The sequence below is a fragment of the Natrix helvetica genome (assembly GCF_964273705.1).
Source record: "Natrix helvetica genome assembly, chromosome: 1".
NCBI classification, from domain to species: Eukaryota; Metazoa; Chordata; class Lepidosauria; order Squamata; family Natricidae; genus Natrix; species Natrix helvetica.
The window spans coordinates 358,853,431-358,877,618 of NC_138548.1; the positions used below are offsets into that span (position 1 = coordinate 358,853,431).

Below are 24,188 nucleotides of genomic sequence, written 5' to 3' on the forward strand. Positions count from 1 at the left end.
ATAAACTCTAGGATTCCATGGGTTCTCCCAAAGGTCCTTTTTTTCCCCAGGAGGCAACTGGGCTTTCCTTGAAGACGTTTCGCTTCTCACCCAAGAAGCTTCTTCAGCTCTGACTGGATGGGGAGGAACGGAAGGATTGATACTCCCTGCAGGCAGCTGGTCTGCACCTCTGAGTACCCCTTCATGCCGCCACCACCACCCCCATCGCAACCAGCCCAAAGCCTCAGCCACACCCCTTTGCCCTGTGCCCGTCGGGCGCTGCTTTAGGCAGCCCCATCCTTCAGCCCAATTCTTCCCAAAAGACCCTTTTCTTTTTTTCCTGTTCTCTTTCCTTTAACCTCTCTTTCTTTTGCATTTGTTTATCAGAAGGTTTCCCATACCTTACTAGGAGAAGCCTGGTCCATTTCCTCTCCCTCGGGAGGAAGCAAGGAGCTGGAATCACCACCGTCTTTGCTTCCATTACCTTTAAAAGACAGATATATATATATATATTTCCTTTTTTAGAAAACAAAAGAAATAAAACAAAATGCATTCCAGGTATCCTCACCTTACGACAGTCTGTTTAGTGACTATTTGAAATTGCAATGGCACTGTAGCCCCTTTTTCATGGTTGCTTGGCAACTGACTCATATTTATGACGGTTGCAGTGTCCCAGGGTCGCACGATCCCCTTTTGAGACCTTCTGACAAGCAAAGTCAAAGGGGAAGCCAGATTCGCTGAACAAGAGTGTTACTCACTGAAAAACCACGGCCATTTGCTTAGCGATTGTGGCAAGGGAAGTCATAAAATGGAGCAAAATTCACTTAATAAATGTTTCACTTAGCAATAGAAGTTTTGGGCTCAATTGCGGTCGTAAGTCAAAGGACTACCTGTATTGGGGAAAAGCTGGATGCTCCCTGACATCAAAAAAATCCCAGAGGTTTACAAGTCAGCAAAACAGAAACAAATTTGGATTCCTTTGTTCAATTCTCTCCATTTTTCTTTTCATCTGCAGGAAGGATCTTCCAACTTGTCCAAACTTCCTAACAGTGAGGACAATTAACTAGTGGAACAATTTCAGAAATCATGGGAGCTTCATCACTGGAGGTTTTGAAAAAGAGATTGGACAACCATTTGTCTGAAATGGGTTTCCTGCTTGAGCAGGGGGCTGGACTAGAAGACCTCCAAGGCCCCTTCCAACTCTCTGATTCTGTTCTACTCTATTTCCTATTCTAGTCTAGTCTATTTTCTTTTCTGGTCTATTCTCTATTCTCTTTCTGTTTTCTTTTTTATTTTCTAGTCTATTATTTCCTATTCTATTTATTTTCCATTCTATTTTCTATTCTATTCTCCTTTCTATTCTGGTCTATTTTCTTTTCTAGTCTATTCTCTATTCTCTTTCTGTCCTCTTTTTTATTTCCTAGTCTATTATTTCCTAGTCTATTTATTTTCTATTCTATTCTCCTTTCTATTCTGGTCTAGTCTATTTTCTATTCTAGTCTATTTTCCACTTTTAATTCTCTCTTCTTTTCTCTTCTCTTCAACTTAAAAAATCATTCAAACTTCCAACTCTCTTTAATAATCTCAAGGGACACACTCATTTTTCCCCCAGCTAGACATCCAGACACATTCCCACTATTTGGTTCACATGGTGTTAAGCCTTGGCTTCTTAACCAAAGTTAAGGTGAAAGCTCATAAAATTATACTTTATATCCAACATTGGCTCGTTAGCACAATACCCTGAGCCTTTTAATATATTTATTTATAAACTGCCTACAACACGATTCACAAACTGTGCTAACCCAAAGCTGAACAAACTGGAAGTGTTGTGTGTTTGTGTGTTTATGTTTTTGTGTTTTTGTGTGTTTGTGTGTGTGCATGCGCACTCTGTCCGTCTCACTCACAGGCACATGTAATGCTGGTTTAGTGGGTTAATTCCCCAGCAATTCCCTTCACCAAAAACCTAGAACTATCCAGACGAAGCCCAGCGAAAAGCAGACTAATGCTAATCCACAGAACAATGGCTAATGAGTCCAAAAGGCACTTGAAAGTTTCCCAGACAAGGTAAACTCACAACTACATGTGCGCGTCAGTGAGCGGGACACCACAATGTGATCTAAAGACAGCCACTCTTCTTTGAGGAAGGCCATCCTGGCTTTTTTTGGCCCTGCCCGCACCCATTATGGAAGAGCCTACTGTAATCCTTGGCATTTCCTTACCCAAGAAATGAATTACTCCGTTATTGTTCTGTTTAATGTCGTTATAGATCTCTTCCTCGTCGACATCCAAGGTAACCCTCTCTTCACCCAGGGAAATCTTGGCGATGGCCTCCTGCGACGGCTCCTGAATAACAGAGGAGAATCCAATTTGGGATCGGACCAGGGGAATGAAGCTGAAGCATCAAAAAATTCTGTCAACTGAACACCAACATCTTCTCTACAGGTGGTCCTCAGTTAACAGCCACTCGTTCAGCGACTGCTTGAAGTTGCAATGAATGAAACAAGCTGTATCACCCATTCCTCAAAATTCCAGCTGCCGCACCATCACCCACGGTTACCTGATCACAATCCAGAGCCACGGTGAGATGTGAATGTATCATATTGAGCTGCGGTGGCGCAGTGGTTAGAGTGCAGTACTGCAGGCTACTTCTGCTGACTGCCATCTGCCTGCAATTTGGCAGTTCAAATCTCACCAGGCTCAAGGTTGACTCAGCCTTCCAACCTTCCGAGGTCAGTAAAACGAGGACCCAGATTGTTGGGGGCCAAGAGGCTGGCTCTATAAACCGCTTAGAGAGGGCTGGAAAGCAGTATATAAGTCATTGACATTGGCAACCGGCTTACACTTAAAATGTTTGTCCTGCGATCATATGATTATCATTTGCAACCTTTCCTGTCACCTTCCCATGAGCAAAATCAGTGCGGAAGCCACCAGAAAAGCTTGCAAGTTGCACCCAGTACCTTTTATTCCGAGTAGCCCTGGCACAGAACACATTTGTGCCGCAACACTCCCTCCCTAGCCTGCACCCATTCTATACAGAACGTACCCACCATCTGGTCCGCTGGCAAGCCGGCTGGGACTTGCCATGTCCAGCTGGCTTCCCCAATGACTTTACGGGAAGCCGGCAGGAAGTTGCCAGTCAGTCAGATGAGGTCCTCACTTAGCAATCTGTGATTTTCACTCAACAACAGCAATAGTGGAATTGCGATCATTAAGCAATGCAGTCATATAACATCACACTTTATGACCACATCGCTAAGTGATAGAAATTTGGGTCGCAATTACCGTCGTTAAGCAAGCCCAATATCAACTCTGAAGTGAACCTGGCTGAAGCCATCTTTTGCTGCCTCATAGTTGCCACGAACTCTGAAAGGGGGGTGGGGAGGGGGTATGGAGTAGATAGACTGACTGACTAGCAATCATAATAATAAGCTTCCCCATGGGAGCAAAGGTCATCCCAACAGGTGGCAGTTGGAGGAGGAGAGGAGTGACCAAGTAGCTCGCCAAAAGCCTTAATTGGACAAAAGAGCCGCGGTAGTGCAATGGTTAGAGTGCAGGACTGCAGGCTACTTCTGCTGACCACCGGCTGCCGGCAGTTTGGCAGATCGAATCTCACCAGGCTCAAGGTTGACTCAGCCTTCCATCCTTCCGAGGTGGGTAAAATGAGGACCCAGATTGTGGGGAGGCAATAGGCTGATTCTGTAAAACTGCTTAGAGGGGTCTGTGAAGTGGCATATAAGTCTAAGTGCTATTGCTATTCCATTTGATGTATTGCAGGCTTATTCTGCTGACTGTCAGGAGTTCGATTCTGACAGGCTCAAGGTTGACTCAGCCTTCCCTTCTTCCGAGGTGGGTAAAATGAGGACCCAGATTGTGGGGAGGCAATAGGCTGATTCTGTAAAACTGCTTAGAGGGGTCTGTGAAGTGGCATATAAGTCTAAGTGCTATTGCTATTCCATTTGATGTATTGCAGGCTTATTCTGCTGACTGTCAGGAGTTCGATTCTGACAGGCTCAAGGTTGACTCAGCCTTCCCTTCTTCCGAGGTGAGTAAAATGAGGACCCAGATTGTGGGGAGGCAATAGGCTGATTCTGTAAAACTGCTTAGAGGGGTCTGTGAAGTGGCATATAAGTCTAAGTGCTATTGCTATTCCATTTGATGAGCAGTATTGCAGGCTTATTCTGCTGACTGTCAGGAGTTCGATTCTGACAGGCTCAAGGTTGACTCAGCCTTCCCTTCTTCCGAGGTGAGTAAAATGAGGACCCAGATTGTGGGGAGGCAATAGGCTGATTCTGTAAAACTGCTTAGAGAGGGCTGTAAAAGCCCTATGAAACGGTATATAAGTATAAGTGCTATTGCTATTGGTAATGTGAACTTGTGACACTTGGGGAGGGAAAGAATTGCTTCTTTAACTATGCTACAAACGTGGGGAAACTTTCTGTTGGTTTTCACCGGCTGTGCCGATATGATATATATCATACCAATATGAATCCAATAAAACATGTTCTTTGATGAATCTACCTGCCTCGGAGTTCTGATTTTGGTGGATGCGTTATTCGGAACGCTGACAGACAACCTGAACTAAAGCTTAGTTCACCTGAGCTGCAGAGAGGTTCAAATATTACAGATCTGACACTTTCCTACCTTAACCTCCTGCCGGTTCAGCAGGAAATTCTCTATCAGGGCCACCGCCTGGGAACACGTGTCCGACCCTCCTGCTCGGATCCAGCTCTGGAGCTCCAGCGGGAGGCTGGCCAGGAACTGCTCCAGGATCAACAGTTCCAGGATCTGCTCTTTGGTGCGTCTCTCCGGCTTCAACCACTGGTGGCAAAGCCTCTGCAGTTGTCCGTAAACCCTACGCGGGTCTTCGATCTCCTGGAAGCGGAACTGCCGGAAGTGCTGCCGTTGCACCTCGATCCTGATGGCTTCCCCTCTCAAGATGGCCGCCCTCACTTTCCCATAATCCTCCTTGTCCCTTGCTTCTAAGCCGCTGAAGGCCCGCTTGGCTTCTCCGCTCAGGGCTGGCAGGAGTCGAGGGACCCATTCGCCCCTGGGCCATTGGCAGGCTTGGGCCACTTGCTCAAAGGAGGCCAGGAAGGCTTTGGGGTCATCCCAAGGGGCGTTGGCCAGCATTTCAGAGTCCTCCTCCCATCCCAGGTGGGGAGACGGCAGGGTCTTCAGGAAGTCCTGCCATTGGGTTTTGCAGGGTTGCTGCATCCCTCGGAAAGATTCCCGTTTGATTTCTTGCGAAAGCTTCCATCCTAAGTGCTCCATCTCTGTGCATTTGGAAAAATCGTTACTGCAGGATTTCCTTACACGCTCCCCTTCTGGACTTCTAGATTTGGGCTCCATGTCTCGCTGAATTGTCAAATCGCCAATTTGGAACAGGGTCACTTTGTAAAAACTACCCGGCCCCGATTAAGCTAACTGGAGGGGAATCTTTTTCTCGCTTCTTTCAAATTCTAGGTGTGAAACCCAAATCGCATTTTCTCCTCTGGACTGGCAGAGAGGAATCCCAAGCCAGGAGCTTCTTAGCTTCCAGGTTACAGAAGTGGCTGTGAAGCCCTTGTGAAAATGTTGGTCTCTTGGTTTGCAGAGGGAGCTCCTAAACAAACACAAACCAAACAGGAGAAAATGTGTGAGATACACCACAAAAAGGAGACAAAGAAAAGAGACATTGGGGATCCAGCTGAGACATTTCCTGACAATTAGAAGAATTAATCAGTGAAACGTCTTCCCTCCAGAAGTTGTGGGTGCTCAAACACTGGAACTTTTTAAGAAGAGACTGAATAACCATTTGTCTGGAATGGTGATGGCTAACCTTTTTGTCGTCACGTGCTAAAAGCACCCATAATGGAATGCACATGAGACCTCCCCCCTACTCCCCACAGGCATGCGCACACGACTCCCATGTGCCCCATTTTAGGCCAGGTAGGCCTCTCCACAGCCTCCTGGGAATAAAAACAGGCAACTGGGCGGCCGCGCCACCCCCCACCCCCGTTTTGGGCCTAGTAGGCCTCTCCACAGCCTCCTGGGAGCAAAAACAGGTAACTGGGCAGTCCCGCCACCCCCCACCCGTGTTTTGGGCCTAGTAGGCCTCTCCACAGCCTCCTGGGAGCAAAAACAGGCAACTGGGCGGTCCCGCCACCACCACCCCCGTTTTGGGCCTAGTAGGCCTCTCCACAGCCTCCTGGGAGCAGAAACAGGCCACTGAGCGGCCACGCCACCCCCACCACTACCATTTTGGGCCTGGTAGGCCTCTCCACAGCCTCCTGGGAGCAAAAACAGGCTACTGGGCGGCCACGCCACCCCCCCCACCCCCGTTTTGGGCCTAGTAGGCATCTCCACAGCCTCCTGGGAGCAAAAACAGGCAACTGGGTAGTCCCGCCACCCCCACCCCCATTTTGGGCCTAGTAGGCCTCTCCACAACCTCCTGGGAGCAAAAACAGGCCACTGGGTGGCCGCGTCACTCCCCCCACCTCCATTATGAGCCTAGTAGGCCTTTCCACAGCCTCCTGGGAGCAAAAACAGGCCACTGGGCAGCCACGCCCCCCTTTTGGGCCTAGTAGGCCTCTCCACAGGATCCTGGGGGCAAAAACAGGCCACTGGGCGGCCACGCCCCCCCTTTTAGGCCTAGTAGGTCTCTCCACAGGATCCTGGGAGCAAAAACAGGCCACTGAGCAGCCACGCACCCCCTTTTGGGTCTAGTAGGTCTCTCCACAGGATCCTGGGAGCAAAAACAGGCCACTGGGCAGCCGCGCCACCCCCACCCCCACCGTTTTGGGCCTAGTAGGCCTCTACACAGCCTCCTGGGAGCAAACGGGCCATGGGGGGGGAACCCCCCCTCCATTTTGCGCCTAGAAGGCCTCCCTGGAGCCTCCTGGCAGCAAAAACTGGCCATGGGGGACCCCATCCTTCCCCCTCCCCCCATGCATGTGCACATGTCTCCCACATGCGCCCCACTCCTGCGCATGCACGGTATACCCAAAAGTCAGGTGGCCGGCGGGAGGTATGCCACAGCAAATGGTTGTAAACGTTGCTTAGCACCTGGAATGTAGTCACACGATCGGGGGAGTGGGGAGCGAGCCTCCATCGGAACTTTACAACTGGGTTGTAACTAACTTTTGGGGAGTCCGTGGAATGTTTGAACGGTGGCTAAGCGAGCATTTGTAAGTCGAGGACTCCCTGTACAATTATCCTCCAGGAGTAGTTACAGTTTCAGAAAGCCAAAGACTCCTGGCTCCGTAGCAAGGTGGGCAGCAAATAAATGTAATAAAAAATAAATAAAAATAGGGCTGGGGTGTCAAACTCAATTTCATTGAGGGACACATGATGGTTGTGTTTGACCACGGAGGGCCGTGGCCATGGTGTGGCCAGGGGTGAGCACGGCCATGGTGGGTGTGTCACGGGATTCGTGTAGGGGCGACCTGTAATGGCCAAGTGCCTTCCTCTCATTATAATCTCCCTTCCTTCCTCCTTTTTCCTTCCCTATTCATTCTCCTTTCTTCTTCCTCTGTCCTTCTTTTTCCTTCCTTGCTATCTTCCCATCTTTCCTCCTTCTTCTTTCTTTCCTCTTTCCCTTTCTCCTTTCCTGTCCATTCTTGCATGCTCAAATGCAAAAGGGGAAACATTTCTCCATTTGTTTTGTTTCTAGTTTGTTTTGATGGCCCACTGCCAGCAAAACAGAGCTGGGGCGGGCTGCACACTGTGTTTTCACTGACAGAGGCACCGCAAACCGGTCCTTTGCCTGTTTCCAGGCTGGCCCCACGGGCCAGATCTAAACACCCCGCTGGCCAGATCTGGCCCAAGGGCCTTGAGTTTGACACCCCTGAAATAAGGCGTTTAATGCCCCAGAAATATTAAAGGAGCAGAATAATTTTTCTGCCTCTCCCCTCCTATGTCAATGGGGAACCAATTGCTGCTTTCCTTTTGTTTAAGAATTCACACAAGGTGTAATAAATTTAGTTCTAAGTTACGCACATTTCAAGATACATTTCCCCCTTTTTTAATAGGCATCAATCTTTGGGGTCAATTTAACTATTTCAAACGTTAACAGATTATCTCCACGGATTTCTTTTCACTTCCAACACACCCAAGATAATGAAGAACAATCAAAGAAGTGGTTGATGGAGGCCAACTTTTAACAATTTAACAAACGCTCTCCAACAAAAGATGTATATGAGGGCAATTCAACCACGCAATTACAAAAAATACTTAGGGAAAGCTTTTGAGAAGAACGGGGACAAAAGGCTAAGACAACTTTAATCAGAGGGCTTTGCCTTCACATGCTGCATGAATTTATCCTTTATGGCTTTCAATTCATAGTTCAGATTACCACAGCGGAAGAGCGTTCTCGTTATTCAATACGTTATTAAACACACCATAGCTAATTAAGAACTAGATTCAAACTATATTTCCAAGAGATAAGAGAAAGGAGAGAGAGAGAGGAGAAAAGGGATTGAGCCCAGAATTATGCATTTGGATAGGCGGTCCTACAAAGCTTTTAAATGAGTAAATGATTATTTTAAATAAGTCCCCCTAATTCCATTAGGTATAGAATAGGTCAGTGATGGCAAACCTTTTTGGGCTCGCGTGCCAAAAGAGGGGGGAGAGCAGGGGGGATCGTGCGTGGGCATCCCACACCCATAATGCAATGCGTGACACCCCACCCAGTGCTCATGGGTGCATGACAGGCGCGACCCCTCATTTTTTGCATGCTTTTTTTGCCTTCCCCAGGCTCCAGAGGCTTTATAGGAGCCTGGAGAGGGCGAAAAGAGCCTCCCCTGCCCCCACCCAGAGGCCCTCCGGAGGCTTCAGGGGCTTCCCTAAAGCCTCTGGAGCGCAAAAAAACAGCCCTATGGGCAAACTGGAAGTTCGGGAATGGACTTCCAGTTTGCTCATAGGGTCGTTTTTCGTCTTCCGGAGCTTTCAGGGAATCCTCCAGAAGTCCTTTCACAAACTTCCGCCACGCACGCTGGCCAGCTGACAGGGCAACGCCTCGCGTGCCCTGACAAATGACTCTGCGTGCCACCTGTGGCACGCGTGCCATAGGTTTGCCATCCCGGGGATAGGTGGTACCTCACTCAATAGCAGTAACTGTGAGAGGGATCTTGGAGTCTGAGTGGGCAACCATTTAAATGTGAGCCAGCCGTGTGTGTGCAGCAGGCTGCCATAAAAGCCAACACAGTTCTAGGTTGCATAAAAAGAGGGATAGAATCAAGATCACAAAAAATGTTAGTATCACTTTATAAAGCCTTGGTAAGATAATGCTTGGAATATTGCATCCAATTTTGGTTACTATGATATAAAAAAGATGTTAAGGCTCTAGAAAGAGTGCAGAGAAGAGCAACAAAGATGATTAGAGGACTGGAGGCTAAAACATATGAAGAACGGTTGCAGGAACTGGGTATGTCTAGTTTAATGAAAAGGAGGACTAGGGGAGACATGATAGCAATGTTCCAATTTCTCAGGGAATAGCACAAGAAGACGAGGTCAAGCTAGTCTCCAAAGCACCTGAAGGCAGGACAAGAAGCAATGGATGGAAACTAATCAAAGACAGAAGCAACCTAGAACTAAGGAGAAATTTCCTGAACAATTAATTCAGTGAAAGCAATTGAACTCCAGAAGCTGTGGGAGCTCCATCGCTGCAGGTTTTTAAGAAGAGAACGGATAGCCATTCATCTGAAATGGCATTGATTTCCTGCTTGAGCAGGGGGTCAGACTAGAAGACCTCCAAGGTCCCTTCCAATTGTTATTCTGTTAATGGAGTGGAAGACTCTTGGGATTTCAACCCAGACCTCCCATACACTCCTGGGACATATAAGTTTTAAAAAAAAGAGATTCGCCACTGCCTTCTTCTGGGACGCTTCCCCCCCCCCGCCCCCCGATTCTCCAGCCTAACCTGCCGCATGGGGCATTTCCTCGTGGTCTCCTTTCCCAGAGTTAACCACGCCTCCGCCTCCTCTTGCCGGCCAGCGGATAGCAAAGACGGAATGGCGGACAACAAAGGTTCCCCACCCCCCGCCGCCCTTTTGTCCCGCGATGGACATTCGCAAGGCGGGCGCAGCCCAAAGCGGATCCTCCGGGGCGCAGAAGATCGCAGACGGCTACGGCATCCCGGGATCCACTCCCGCCCCCGCCGGCCAGGACGCGGCGGAGGCGGCAGGGCCCTCCTCCGGTTCCCGGGGCCAGCAGAGCAGGCCGGGGCCAGGCGGCGTCCAGCGTTCCTCCCGTGGGCGAAGGGACCCGGCGCGTACCTGCAATCCCGGCGCAAGCGGGGCGGCTGCTCGGGCCGCTTGCACCCGGCCGTCCCGCCGTTGCAGCGGAGGCGGGAAGAGGCGCGCCTGTCCCCGGATTGCGGGGGTTTTGGGAAGCGGGGGAATCCGACGACGCCGCGCCTTTTCTCTCCTTTCCGATCCCGCCGGCCGGGCGCTGGATTAATGGCGGAGCCGCAGAGCAGTCGAGGCTCCTGGCCCCACCGCCCCCTGCCGGCGGATCGGCGTTTGGCTCCGCCTCGACAAAGGCCCCCCGTTCGCCCGGCGCCCCGAGCCAGGGATGGGAGCCGCCTTGCGCTCCGTTGACCCTCCGCGCCTTTTTGCGATCCTGCCCGCCGGGACTCTCTTTCTAGCATGGGGGGGAGGGGGTTTGTCCTTGTAAACTGGCCCCCGTCGCCGGATTGCAGGACCCGGGCCCCTGCTTTGCCAGATTGGGATGGTTGCATTAGGTGGGCGATTGAGCCAAGTTGATACAACACAGGCACACACACACAGTGGCCATGAATGCGTGGAGAGGGCACGTTTTGTGAACGTGGCTTTGCAGTGCGAGCTTGCTTGTGCATGGATGGATGGATGGATGTATAGATGGGTGCATGCATAAATAGAATAGAATAGAATAGAATAGCAGAGTTGGAAGGGACCTTGGAGGTCTTCTAGTCCAACCCCCAGCCTAGACAGGAAACCCTACACCACTTCAGACAAATGGCTATCCAACATCTTCTTAAAGACTTCCAGTGTTGGGGCATTCTGAAGGCAACTTCTGTTCCACTGATTAATTGTAACTGTCAGGAAGTTTCTCCTCAGTTCCAAGTTGCTTCTCTCCTTGATTAGTTTCCACCCATTGCTTCTTGTTCTACCCTCAGGTGCCTTGGAGAATAGTTTGACTCCCTCTTCTTTGTGGCAACCTCTGAGATATTGGAACAATGCTATCATGTCTCCCCTAGTCCTTCTTTCTCTTAAGCTAAACATACCCAGTTCCTGCAACCGTTCTTCATATGTTTTAGCCTCCAGTCCCCTAATCATCTTTGTTGCTCTTCTCTGCACTCTTTCTCAAATGCATGAATGAAAGAATGCACATGATGCTTTACGTCCTTCAGCCCAATCTGGAAACCATTTTGCTTTATTTTCCCTGCTCTTTATTTTCCCTGAATGTCAAAAGGAGAATTAGAATTAGAATCACAAGAGTTGGGAGGGACCTCGGAGGTCTTCTAGTCCAACCCCCTTGGCTGTCCAATCTCTTCTTAAAATGTCTAGTGATGGAGAATCCACAACTTAAAAATAGGGGTCTGGCTTGGTCCAGTTCACCTGCTGGACTTTTTGCACACCTGTTGTCTCCTGCAATCTGTCAGCGCCTTGCACACCCAAAGGCAAGGCAACCAAAAGCTATCCTTGGCCAGTTCAAAGAGTGAAAGCTGGAGCTCTTTTCAAAATAAAAGCAGAACTTGTTCAGGAATTGAACTTCTATGAAGATTTTCAGTCGTCTATAGTTGTCCCAAAAGAGTGGGTTTTTTTTTCCAAACTGGACTTTTTTATTTTTCTAGAACACACTGGACACCCATTTGTCTCCAATTACATAGGGTCTCCTACTTGAGCAGGGGGTTGGACTAGAGGACCTCCAAGGTCCCTTCCAGCTCTATTCTGATTGATTGATAGAAGCTTCTTCAGCGGGAAGCGAAAGAAAGTCCAGTTGCCTTTTACAAAAAGCACCTTTGGCATAACCATGACCTGGCTCACCGATCACCAACTGGTGGTCATGAGAAAAGTTTGGCGGTCCACAGAAAAATTATTTGCATTTTTTATATTGCACTAAATCAGGGACCTTCAAATTACGGCCCCTGGGCCGGATACGTGCAATGAACGCTTGTGTTGCTGCAGTGAGTCTCCCACTTCAGGGTCTTTTTGCGTGGGTCACTGGGGGGGTAGAAATTCTGACTTGGGGTCTGCTTCAGACTCCTGGTGCGGGGTTTTGAGCGAAGGCTGGAGGGAAGTGCCACTGATGGCAAGAGCTGGAGGGCCTCGTTCCAGTGGGACTGCATCATGGCCTGGAACTGGCTGACCATCTCAGCCCACTGAGCCTCCAGGTGTCAGTACCTGGTCTTGCACTCCCGCAGGTCTTCCCTCTGCTTGGAAAGCCTATGCTCCTAGTCCTCAGTGAGCTTCCTTCTCGGTCAGATCCAATTTGAAGTGAGCCAAGTCTTTTTCATGGTGGCTGCTTAGCTCCAACAACTGCTTCCTGTTGGGGCCCTAAGGAGCTCAGGTGGGCAGATGAGGAGTGGCTGGGAAGGGAGGGGCAAGTAGAGGCTGGCGAGGCGTCCCTTGATGGGAGTGGCATTGAATTGGCCACGCCCACCCAGTCACATGACCACCTAGCCACGCCCACCCAGCCGGTCATTAGGTAGATATCAGCGGCCTGCGGGATTTAAAATGATTAATTTAGTGGTCCCTGAGGTCCGAAAGGTTGGTGACCCCTGACCTGGATGACTGAGAATCTCCAGAGACAAATTCTGGAGATTGAAATCTACTCATCTTAAAAGTTACTAAGGCCGAGGAACCTACTCTAGATGAGGAAGCAGGTCAAGCCTCAAGCTGCTGCTTGTCAAGTCCGATGACATCCTTAGTGAGGCCCCTTATTTTGACTTTTTGAGTTCTTAAATTTGCATGCCAAGTCTGTTTTTGTTTTCTAATTATGTCCCTGAAGGGTCAAGAGAGTGGGGAGAATCCGTTCGCTAGGTTCTCCTCCGTGCCCTCGAAGAACGCCATGTTTTGGTTTGTTACGTGCTGGTCATCTCGCTTGCTAGCCCCCCCCCCCCGGTCTCCAAGTTCTGCCACACACAGATAAGGAGGCCTTCTCCTGTGAGAGGGGGTCCTATAGTGCCAACGTCTTGAGATCTTTGGTGGAGCTTCCCTACACGACTTCCATCCCTGGATTCTCATTGTGACACTGAGATAGAATATAGAATATTCTTTATTGGGAGGGAAGAGAAAGAAAGAAAGAAAGAAGGAAGGAAGGAAGGAAGGAAGGAAGGAAGGAAGGAAGGAAGGAAGGAAGGAAGAAAGAAAGAAAGAAAGAAAGAAGAAAGAAAGAAGAAGGAAGGAAGGGAAAAATAAAATAAATAAAAAATAGAGAAAGGAAAAAATAGAGAGAAATGGAGAGAGAAAAATGGAGAAAAGGAATGAAGAGAAAAAGAAAAAATAGGGAAAGAGAAAATAGGAGAGAGAAAGAAGGAATGAAGAGAAAAAAAATAAGGAAAGAAAAATAGAGACACACAAAGAGAGAGAGAGAAATAGGGAAAGAAAAAGAAAGGAAAGAAAGAGGCTCTTTAGCTCACAAGAGTACATCTGTCGCATAAAAAACTAATGGGAAGAGCACCACAGTTTTCAAGAATAATGGTATACACTTAGTCCTTGACTTATGACCAACTTCTCTTTTCCTGGTGAAGTTCAGCTGCTCAAACCCATGAACTACCTTTCCCTTATTACCTTAGCGCAGTTCCCCAATGTTTCCAGCTTTATGGAGGGGGGGGGGAGGTGGTTCGCGCACATGGCCAGCAAGTGTACACACAGCAAGTGCACACACAGCTCCATTTGCACAAGCAGCAGCTGCTCGTTGAGAATTCTGGAAGTTGAAGTCCGCCAGTCTTCAAGATGCCAGATTTGGGGGGGAAAAACCACTTGCCTTAAAGATAGATTAAAAAACCAAAATTATGCTAGGAGTGTTTGTGTCCTTTTTATTTCTTTGAAGAATTCTCCCCTCTCGGTCAACTGTGGTGAGTACTTGGATGGGAGACCAAAGGGAAATCCCAGAGTTCTAAGCCAGGCTGGGAAATCAAAACCCCCTCCCCATCCCGGCCATTCAGAGCAAAGCACTTCTATCCTACGGCAACAAGGAAAATTAAGTGTAACACAAAGGATTACATTGTCTGATTTTATCCAGGGATTATTAAGGGATGCGGTTGCTCAGTGGCTAAGATGCTGAGCTTGTCGATCAGAAAGGTTGGCAGTTTGGCGGTTCAAATCCCTAGCGTCGCATAACGGAGTGAGCTCCCAGCTCCTTACTTCTCCCAGCTTCTGCCAACCTAGCAGTTCGAAAGCATGTAAAAAATGCAAGTAGAAAAATAGGAACCACCCTTGGTGGGAAGGGAACAGCGTTCCGTGCGCCTTAGGCGTTTACTCATGCTGGCCACATGACTACAGACGTCTTTGGACAGCACTGGCTCTTCAGCTTTGAAACGGAAATGAGCACTGCCTCCTAGAGTCAGGAACGACTAGCACGTATTGCAAGGGGAACTTTTAGGTTTACTTATCCAGGGGTTAAGGTTAGGGTTAGTCGTCCCCCCACACCAGCCAAACCCCATTTTGCACTTCTCCCTTTTTTTGCATGGCTCCACGTCTCTAACCCCATCCCGCCTGTCAAGAGTATATTCATTAGGCAAAAGGCCAGCCAATGAATAGGCATAGCAACTGGTTCAGCCAATGAGGGCTGTTTGGAAACTGAAACAGTTTGGAGCCAGGGCGTGGCTTAGCCCTGCAACTCATGAGTCTGTGGTGAGATCTAAACTAGTTTGTCTGCTGCTCCAATCTGAAACTGAAAAGCAGCTTTTGGTATTGTACATATGCCTTGCGTGTAAAACGTATTATGTATATAAAGAAATTAATGAATCCTGCTGAATCCGTGTGTGCTTTCTAGATTTGATTGCTGCAACAAACTCTGACACTGCCTACCGCAGAAATAGGAGCAAGGCTCTGTTGTAATTTACAGAATTCAAATGGCTTTTATTATTCTCCTTTCTTCAGCCCTCCCTCATCTGGGGTCCTTCAGAGGGGGCTGGATCCCAAAGTCCAACGTGGGGAAAAGCTGGCTGAGGATGAGGGGATTTACAGTGCGGTTCGGAACCGCTTTTAAAAGGAAGCAAAGAACAGAGCTGTTCACATGGCATTGTGCGAGGCGAATTCTGTGCTGACACCTCTTAAAACGTAAAACCTGAGCTGTCTGTTTTCTTTTTGGAGTGTCTTTAGAAACCCTGGTAGGCATCTGAGGAGAGTTAAAACCCTCCGGTAAAATAGGATGCAAAAGAACGAAGCCGAAAGTCTGTCATTGTCCTCCATAGAGACTCTGATGTTTGAGCAGGGCGGCCTTCGGATCGAAACTCTTCCCAAGTTCGGGATGCGCGTAAGACCGCTGGCCTAGGTGGATGTGCTGATGCCTGGTCAATTTATCCCTCCGAGAGAAATTTCTCCCACATTCGGGACACTTGAAGGGTTTTTCTCCCGTGTGGGTTTTTTGATGACCCATTAAGTGGACTCTCTGCCGAAAACATTTCCCGCACTGGGGACATTCGTAGGGTTTCTCTCCCGTGTGAATCCGCTGGTGCCTCAGCAGAGGCTCTCGCGACGTGAAGCTCTTCCCGCAAGCCAGGCACTCGTGCAGCTTCTCGCCTGTGTGGATCTTCTGGTGTTTGGTCAACGTTTGTCTGTGTCGGAAAGATTTCCCACACTGGGCGCACCGATGCCGCCTCCCTTCCGTCTGAATGCCTTGATCCCTCTTTACAGCCTTCCAGTTTTTGCCGTCCTTCGGACGTTCGCGCAGTTCCTCTGGGTGACTTTTCAGGTACCCTGTCCAATCGTCTCCCAGGTGGAAGCCTTTCCTCACCTCCAAGGGTTCAGCTTCTTGTTCAGCTGAATGGATCCTCTGATGTTTATCCAAGTAACATTTCTGCTGGATCACTTCCTCCAAAGAAGGACGTGGGCAGGATTTTCCTTGCACCTGCACAAATCCTGATTTGTAACAGCACTTTGGTCCTTGCTTTGGTGGCAGGGCCTTTCCCCCGTCTGTCTGCGGCGCGGTGGGGTTCTCCTGGACGGCTGTTGTAAGGTCTTCTGAGAGGTCACACCATTCATTCCTCCCCTTTCCTGACGTCTTATTATCCACTTGGAATTCCCACCTCAGTCCATGAATATTAGAGGGGGCAGGAATCGTCCACTGGGCATTGTCTGCTGAAGTCCTGGGTGTCCCTTCCAGCACTATCTCTCCCCGTTGAGAATGTTCCATCTTGATCCAACCCCGGCTGTCACCTGAAGAAAGAAGAAAGGAAGGTCTGTAGAGATTCTCAACCGTCCAGGTCATGGTTGGTCCAAAGGTGCTTTTTCCAAAAGGCAACTGGACTTTTCTTGGTTTTATTTTTCTTTGAAAACGTTTCGAAATGCTTTCGAGGTTAATGTTCTGACCTAAGCTTCCCAAGATCATGAAGCAGATTCGTCATCCCCGATAGAACCTCTTTTATTTAGGTTAAAGGGAATTCCTCTCCAGCAAAGTCCCGGCCAACAGTCTTTCATGAGATTTCACGACTACAGACCTTTATCAGGCTTGGAGAGCTGCCAGGCCGATATCTTCTAAATGCCATGCTGTAGCAGCAATTACTTGGCCAGAAGTCAGGAACAGATTTTCACCCTAATGAATTGAACTAATTGTCTCCTGCAAACTCTCCTCCCCTTTTGCTCCTCTTTTTATTCCCTATGGGAGGGACCATTCACCCTCCACCTGTGGCTTTACTCCCAAGTCGGCCCTTGTTCCTTAGCTGTTCCCTTCTCCTGGCAGCTCTACGCTTGCACACACTCGGAACAGGCTCCAGCTGTTCTTCTGCCCCATTGATGTCCGACTCCGAAGGCAGCTGATAACTGTCAAACGGCCCTGGCCCCCTCTCTGCCTCCAACACAGAGCAATAGTCACAGCCTTCCCCAGACTCCAGGACTGGTCCATCTTCCTCCCCAACCTCCTCACTTTCTAAGTCTGCCACCAGCTCCGGTGGCAGGCCACAAGAGTTAAAATAAAACCACGAAGATCCAGTTGTCTTTTGAAAAGCACCTTTGGGACAAGAAATTTTAACTCTGATTCTGCTTATAATTATAATTATTCTGTTATGTTCTTTGAGGTTCCATCGTAAGTTGACGACTACCTGTAAAAAAACAGCTCCAAGGTTTTATGATGGGTTTTCTGGATTTATCCTGAATTTCTAGACGCTCCCCATCCTACCCGCTGTTTGACTCACATCCCTCCTTTTGCATGTCATCTTCCATTGACACATTCCCTGGGTTGATCTGGTCCGTTGTCCTGGAGGTACCCTCTGGATCATTTCCGCCATACAAAGAACTTTCCATTTTGATCCAGTTTCTGTTCTTGACCCCTGGAGGAATAAAAAAAAAAGGTTTTTTTTTTTAAGTTTTCGGTTTTGATCCCTTTTGTGAGTTCCATTGCCTCGCATGCACTTGTGCCTTCCCTGGTTGCGAGAACGCAGCCGCTTGTGCTGACATTCAGTGCGCTCACAAGCACCTACCCAAACAATCGGTGTTGCCCTTCTCCTCCTGCAGGACTTGCCAGAATATGGTCCGTTGACCCGGCTGGATCAGACCCTGCTCCATTGTCGGCAGAGGAGCTTCTGTCTCTTGGAGCCTCATTGATCCCTATGAACAAGGATATAGCCATCACGTAACTTGATGAAATCGACGAAGGGATGTCATGCTAACCTTGAGAATGGGGAAGGTACGAGGGAGCCATCAACATGGGATCGCAAGAGCACTTAAGACTCATATACTGCTTCACAGTGCTTCACAGCCCGTTCTGTGGCCATGGTGAATGTGGCCTATTCAACCTCCTGCATCACGGGTGTGTGTGTGTGTTTTCACCCTCCCCAGGTTCCTGAGTTTTTTCGAGCCTCCGGGAGGGCGGAAACGGCCTCCCCCGGGCTCCGGAGACCCTCTGGAGGCTGGAAACAGGCCCGTTTTCGAACTTCGGGGAAGCCCAATTTTAGCGCTCTCAGAGCCTCCACACGGGCCCTGCACTTACCTGGTATTCAAAATGGGCCGCGTGGAGACTCCTGGGAGGGGCACGGTGGGCAGGGCGAGGCCAGTCACTTTGCAACTACCGGTTCAGCAAACTAGATGTAAAATTAGCACCTGGTTTGCCTGAACCGGTCTGAACCAGCTGAATCCTACCCCTGGATGAAAGGCTGAATCAACCTTGAGCCGGTCAGGAATCGAACTGCTAGCAGCCGGCAGTTAGCAGAAGTAGGCGGCAGTACTCCAATCTGACCACTGCATCACCACAGCTCTTGCGTTGTGAAAGAACTACAGGACGTTGTCGACTTACGGCTGCAATGGAGACCAGCGTTTCCATCGCTAAGCAAGGTGGTTGTTAAATGAGTCACATGTCACGTCCCCTTTTATCTTTTTTTGCCACGGTTGTTAGGCGAATAATCACAGTTGCTAAGTGAATGACGTGGTTGTTTAAGCAATTAATGTAACAAAACATGTAACCCGCTCAAAGTTATCCTGCGGCCAGTAAATTTGATGAGCGAAAGAGAGATGATAGATAAATAGCTAGATAGCTAGAACGATAGGTAGGTAGGTAGGTAGGTAGGTAGGTAGGTAGGTAGGTAGGTAAATAAATACGAAATAGATAAGTTAGATAGATAAGAGATATGATAAATATAGATATATACGATGATAGGTAAGATATGATAAATATGATAGACAAATATGATAGGTAGGTAGGAAGGTAGATGATAGGTAGATAGGTAGATAAATGATAGGTAGGTAGGTAGGTAGGTAGGTAGATAGATAGATAGATAGATAGATAGATAGATAGATAGATAGATAGATAGATAGATAGATAGATAGATGATAGATAGATGATAGATAGATGATAGATAGATAGATAAATAAAATGAGGACCCAGAGGCTGACTCTGTAAACCACTTAAAGAGGGCTGTAAACGCACTGTGAAGTGGTATATAAGAAAGTGCTATTGCTATTAACAACAGAGACAGAAAGATTGATGGATGGATGGATGGATGAATAGATACAGAGAGAGATAAACAAAGAGATTGATAGCTGATAGACAAATATAGACCAAGAAATAGGTAGAGAGAAAGAAAGATAGAGATTGATAGAGAAGAGAGAGAGAGAGGCAGCAAAATATCACCTACCTCATTTTGTTCAGCTTCACTCATTTCTGGTCGTTCCAGAGAAAGCAATGAACTAGCATGACTTGGGCATTTAATTCCATTGTCTGTAAAAGTTGGAAGGGAGTTTTAGAAAGCAAAATCAGACATCATATTCATTCCTTGGTTGACTAGATAGGAAACACTACCACTTGAGCTGCATACAGCCTGTACAGCTGTACACAACCAAGAACCTATGCAACCGGCCACCTCTATACCACCCCAGCCCCCCGAGCATTGATGTCTGAGGAACTCTGGGAGTTGAAATCCACCCGTCGCCAAGGTTGAGAAACACTGGTCCAAAGACCTCCACTTAGGGATCTTTACCTAGCAAACTGGTCTCCCCACTACTGTTCAGCTTGCTGTCTTTGTAGATCTGTCTATCTCCAGGGTCCGAGTCCTCTTCTTTCTCCCCTTGCAGAGAACTCAGGCACACCTCCTGCAACAATTGGAGAAACAAGAGACAAAAAAAAAACATTACAAAAGAAAGAAAAGGCAACGGAGTTGAGTTTTCTGCACCAATGAATCCCAAAATTCTTGGCTCCCAACTTTTTAAGGCAGGGGTGTCAAACTAGATTTCATTGAGGGCCGCAACAGGGTTGTGTTTGACCTCGGGGAAGGGGGGGGGTCGTGGCCAGCTCGACATCACTCGTGTCTGGGGCTCCTGTGGTGGCCCGAGGGCTCTGCCAGAGAAAACAGGCTCCTGAGCTCCGTTTACAGCTGCAGCGGCCTCCTGCAACCTTCTGCCAGCAAAACTGACCTGCCATTTCCTGCTTTGGTCCTCCTGCTGGTTCAACAGGAAGTCGTCCATCAGAGCCACCGCCTGGGAACACGTGTCTGGTCCTCCAGCTCGGATCCAGCTCTGGAGCTCCGGTGGGAGGCTGGCCAGGAACTGCTCCAGGATCAATAGCTCCAGGATCTGCTCCTTGGTGCGTCTCTCCGGCCTCAACCATTGGTGGCAAAGCTCCTGGAGTTGACTGTGGATCCTTCGGGGATCTTCCATCTCCCGGCAGCAGAATTGCCTGAAGTATTGGCGTTGCGCCTCCAACTTGATGGCTTCCTCTCTCAAGATGGCGGCCTTCACTTTGGCGTAGTCTTCCCGGTCTCTGGCTTCCAAGCTTTGGAAAGCCTCCTCGGCTTCCCCGCTCAAAGCGGGGAGGAGACAGGCCACCCACTCTCCTCTGGGCCAATGGCAGGCTTGGGCCACTTGCTCAAAGGAGGCCAAAAAGGCCTTGGGGTCTTCCCAAGGGGAGGCCTCTGACGGAATAGGATTTCCTGCCCCGGGTTGACTGGGCTGAAGTGTCCTGAGGAACTCTTGCCACTGGATTTCCCAGCGCTGTTGCATCGTCTTGCAAGTCTCCCTTTGGCCCTCCTGAGATCCGGCCTCTTGTAAACCGTCTGGGTTATATTCCAGCCGAACAGCACAATTGTTTTCGACATCTTCTGGTCCTTCATGATGGGATCTGGTGGTTCCTTGTTTCATCTCTTTTCTGCTTTGGTCAATCCTGGCCAACGGAGATTTAACAACAGGTCTTCTGGAAAACAAGATGGTAGGCAGATGGGTTCCCTTTTGACCTTCCGAATGGTGCCGGAGATCTAGCTAGGCCTAGAGGTCATCATCAACATTCGACCACAATCAAGCTCAAAGTTTCCATCGCTATGCAAGTGAGTTTTGCCCCCACGTTACAATTTTGAACATGAGATAACGGGGATGCTGCAACGGTCACTAAACTGTTTGTTGTAAGTTTAGGACACCTCGTTTGCAAACCTGATGGCACGAAGAGTTGGTTCATTTGTTTAGGGACGGTGCAAAGTTACATCCGCACTGAAAAAAAGGGACTTATGGCCGCTTTTCATACTTATCACCATCCTGGCAAGGATCAAATGATCCAAATTCGGACGCTTGGCAACTGATTCATATTTATGACGGGTGCAGTGTCCCAGGGTCCTGCAATCCCTTTTTGTGACCTTCGGACAAGCAAAATTATTGGGGAAGCCAGTTTCCCTTAACAACCGTGATACTAACTTAACAACTGCAATGATTCACTTAGCAACGGTGGCAGGAAAAGTCATAAAATGGGGCAAAACTCACTTAACACGTCTCACTAAGCAACACAAACTTTGGGCTCGATGGTCGTCATAAGCTGAGGACTATACAGCAAACCATATTAAATCATAGTTTATACATGGCTGATACTAAGCCACAAAATCTGGTTTATATGGCCACAGTGGCCAGAGACGCACCATACCTTATGCTAACCTATATCGTCATCATCTTAATTATCCATTGCATCATCTTAAGTCTATCCATTGCAGGATGAAGGCTTCTTCCATATGTTTCCAATCTATATGGTCCTGAGCTTTCTTTCGCCAATCGGGGCCGCAATAGTTGCTATACACAACCCATTATGGTTTGGTACCCAAGCTTACTTCAAACAACTAAGATACAACATCATTTGGCTTCGGCTTTGCCATCGCAGTCTGCAAACCATGGTTGGCCGAAAGGTTTGCAACATCAGACCTCTTTCTTTCTTTCTTTTCTTTGTTTTTTCCTTCCTTCCTTCCTTTCCTCCCTTCCCTCCCTCCTTTTTCCTTCTTTCCTCTCCCTTTCCTTCCTTCCTCTTTTCCTTCCCTTCCTCATCTCTCTCTCTCTTTCTCTGCTCCCTCCCTTCCTACCGGTATCAATCTTCATCGTCTCTCTCTCCCCCTCTATCTGTCTACCTACCTGTATCTTTGTTCATTATCACCACCACCACCATCTCTCTCTCTCTCTTTCCCCTTCATCGTCTTTCTCTCTTTCCCCTTCATCATCATCTCTCTCTCTTTCCTCTTCATCATTTCTCTTTCCCCTTCATCATCATCATCATCTCTCTCTTTCACCATCTCTCTCTCTCTCTCTTTCCTTTCTTTCCCCTTCATCATCTCTCTCTTTCCTCTTCATCATCTTTCTCTCTTTCCCCTTCATCATCATCATCTCTTTCCTCTTCATCATCTCTCTTTCCCCTTCATCATCATCTCTCTCTCTTTCACCATCTCTCTCTCTCTTTTCTTTCTTTCCCCTTCATCATCTTTCTCTCTTTCCCCTTCATCACCATCCCTCTCTCTCTTTCACCATCATCTCTCTCTCTCTCTTTCCCCTTCATCATCTCTCTCTCTTTCCCCTTCACCATCTCTCTTTCCCCTTCATCATCATCTCTCTTTCCCCTTCATCATCTCTCTCTCTTCCCCTTCACCATCTCTCTTTCCCCTTCATCATCTCTCTCTCTCTTTCCCCTTCATCATCTTTCTCTCTTTCCCCTTCATCTCTCTCTCTCTTTCCCCTTCATCATCATCTCTCTCTCTTTCACCATCATCTCTCTCTCTCTCTTTCCCCTTCATCATCATCTCTCTTTCCCCTTCATCATCTTTCTCTCTCTCTTTCCCCATCATCATCTCTGTCTCTTTCCCCTTCATCATCATCATCTCTCTCTCTTTCCCCTTCATCATCTCTCTCCCTCTTTCCCCTTCACCATCTCTCTTTCTTTCCCCTTCACCATCTCTCTCTCTTTCCCCATCATCATCATCTCTGTCTCTTTCCCCTTCATCATCATCATCATCTCTCTTTCCCCTTCATCATCTCTCTCCCTCTCTTTCCCCTTCACCATCTCTCTCTTTCTTTCCCCTTCACCATCTTTCTCTCTTTCCCCTTCACCATCTCTCTCTTTCCCCTTCATCATCATCTCTCTTTCCCCTTCATCATCATCATCTCTCTCTCTTTCACCATCATCTCTCTCTTTCCCCTTCATTATCATCATCTCTCTCTTTCCCCTTCATCATCTCTCTCCCTCTCTTTCCCCTTCACCATCTCTCTCTTTATTTCCCCTTCACCATCTCTCTCTCTCTTTCCCCTTCACCATCTCTCTCTTTCCCCTTAACCATCTCTCTCTTTCCCCTTCATCATCTCTCTCTTTCCCCTTCATCATCATCATCTCTCTCTCTTTCACCATCATCTCTCTCTCTGTTTCCCCTTCATTATCATCTCTCTCTCTCTTTCCCCTTCATCATCATCATCATCTCTCTCTCTTTCCCCTTCACCATCTCTCTCTTTCCCCTTCATCATCATCATCTCTCTCTCTTTCCCCTTCATCTCTCTCTCTCTCTCTCTTTCCCCTTCATCATCATCACCATGTCATCATCCTCTTACTGTTCAATGCATTATTTATTGGCTCATTCATTCAGATTTTTGGCCAGCCAACTCCAGTGGATTTTGGGCCACACACAAAGCCGAAGAAGGCAGACAACTCAACAACGCATCAACTGGGCACAAAGTTTGGCAACTGCCGCCGCTTTCTCCGTCCGCCCATCCCGTCCGCCGCCGCAGCGCCCGAGAGAGGCGGCCGTAGGACCGGCGGTTGATGGCCCCGATCGGCCCCAGGAGGCTCCAACCACCGGCCCCGGGGAGCCCCCGACCGTACCGGAAGCGTCGGCGGGGAGGCCGGCAGGCGCGGAGGAGGCTCCCCGTCTGTTCCGCGGGGAAGGGAGCGGATGGGACTCGCGCGGTGGGAGACTCCCTTCCCGAGCGGGGCGGCGGGGCGAAGGTGGCCGGTTCTCTCCGGCGCGCCAGGCCCGGCGGCTCCGCTCCCTCAGCGCTTCAATGGCGGCGGCGGCGAGGAGACGATGCGAGGCCGCCCTCTCCTGGCCGGCGGGAGCGCGGAGGAGAGCCGGGACCGGCCGGCGGCTCAAGGCGGAAGGGAGACGCGCCGGGCAGCGCTTGCAGCTCGGCAGGAAGCAGGTTGCCCGAGACGCCCCGCCCCGCTGGGTTCCTCTGGCCTTCATGGAGCTGGAATGGACCCCAAGTGGGAATCTCAAGGCAGTCAGTCCTTCCTTCCTTCCTCCTTTCTTTCTTTCTTTCTTTCTTTCTTTCTTTCTTTCTTTCTTTCTTTCTTTCTTTCTTTCTTTCTTT

The 24,188-nt window shown here is 48.8% G+C and overlaps 2 protein-coding genes across 9 annotated transcripts in view; both read right to left on the reverse strand.

Moving 5' to 3' along the window:
• Window positions 1-10,439, reverse strand: part of LOC309397572 (zinc finger protein 18-like) — a 37,140-nt gene extending 26,701 nt beyond the window's left edge. For all 3 annotated transcript variants that reach the window (XM_081963699.1, XM_081963698.1, XM_081963697.1), the window contains exons 1-4: window positions 10,233-10,439; window positions 4,621-5,581; window positions 2,199-2,322; window positions 381-463 (exon numbers count right to left, since the gene is read on the reverse strand). In XM_081963699.1, coding sequence (XP_081819825.1) covers window positions 381-463; window positions 2,199-2,322; window positions 4,621-5,328 — 915 coding nt within the window. In that variant the 5' untranslated portion in view covers window positions 5,329-5,581; window positions 10,233-10,439. The remainder of the gene's footprint in view (window positions 1-380; window positions 464-2,198; window positions 2,323-4,620; window positions 5,582-10,232) is intronic.
• A 4,585-nt stretch (window positions 10,440-15,024) lies between these two features.
• On the reverse strand, window positions 15,025-23,955 carry LOC309397625 (uncharacterized protein). 6 transcript variants are annotated; one of them, XM_081963797.1, is made up of 7 exons: window positions 23,701-23,955; window positions 20,007-20,778; window positions 19,574-19,685; window positions 19,232-19,314; window positions 17,582-17,708; window positions 17,297-17,431; window positions 15,025-16,322 (listed from the first exon to the last, which is right to left on the reverse strand). In XM_081963797.1, the coding sequence occupies exons 2-7, from the start codon at window positions 20,727-20,729 to the stop codon at window positions 15,343-15,345; spliced, it is 2,160 nt and encodes a 719-aa protein (XP_081819923.1). In that variant the 5' UTR covers window positions 20,730-20,778; window positions 23,701-23,955; the 3' UTR covers window positions 15,025-15,342. The 6 variants fall into 6 exon arrangements, with proteins under 6 accessions (XP_081819923.1, XP_081819921.1, XP_081819922.1 ...); XM_081963795.1 differs by having other exon boundaries at window positions 20,007-20,781; XM_081963796.1 differs by having other exon boundaries at window positions 20,007-20,781; window positions 23,430-23,955.
• Window positions 23,956-24,188: the final 233 nt, after the last annotated feature.

Excerpts from the sequence above, each read along its gene's own strand:
- LOC309397625 (XM_081963797.1), bottom strand. The coding sequence starts at position 20,729 with ATGAAACAAGGAACCACCAGATCCCATCATGAAGGACCAGAAGATGTC. Across the intron at positions 19,686-20,006 it reads ACCAAAGCAGGAAATGGCAG|GAGGTGTGCCTGAGTTCTCT; the intron begins GTCAGTTTTGCT and ends CAATTGTTGCAG. Across the intron at positions 17,432-17,581 it reads GGGCAACACCGATTGTTTGG|GGGTCAAGAACAGAAACTGG; the intron begins GTAGGTGCTTGT and ends TTATTCCTCCAG.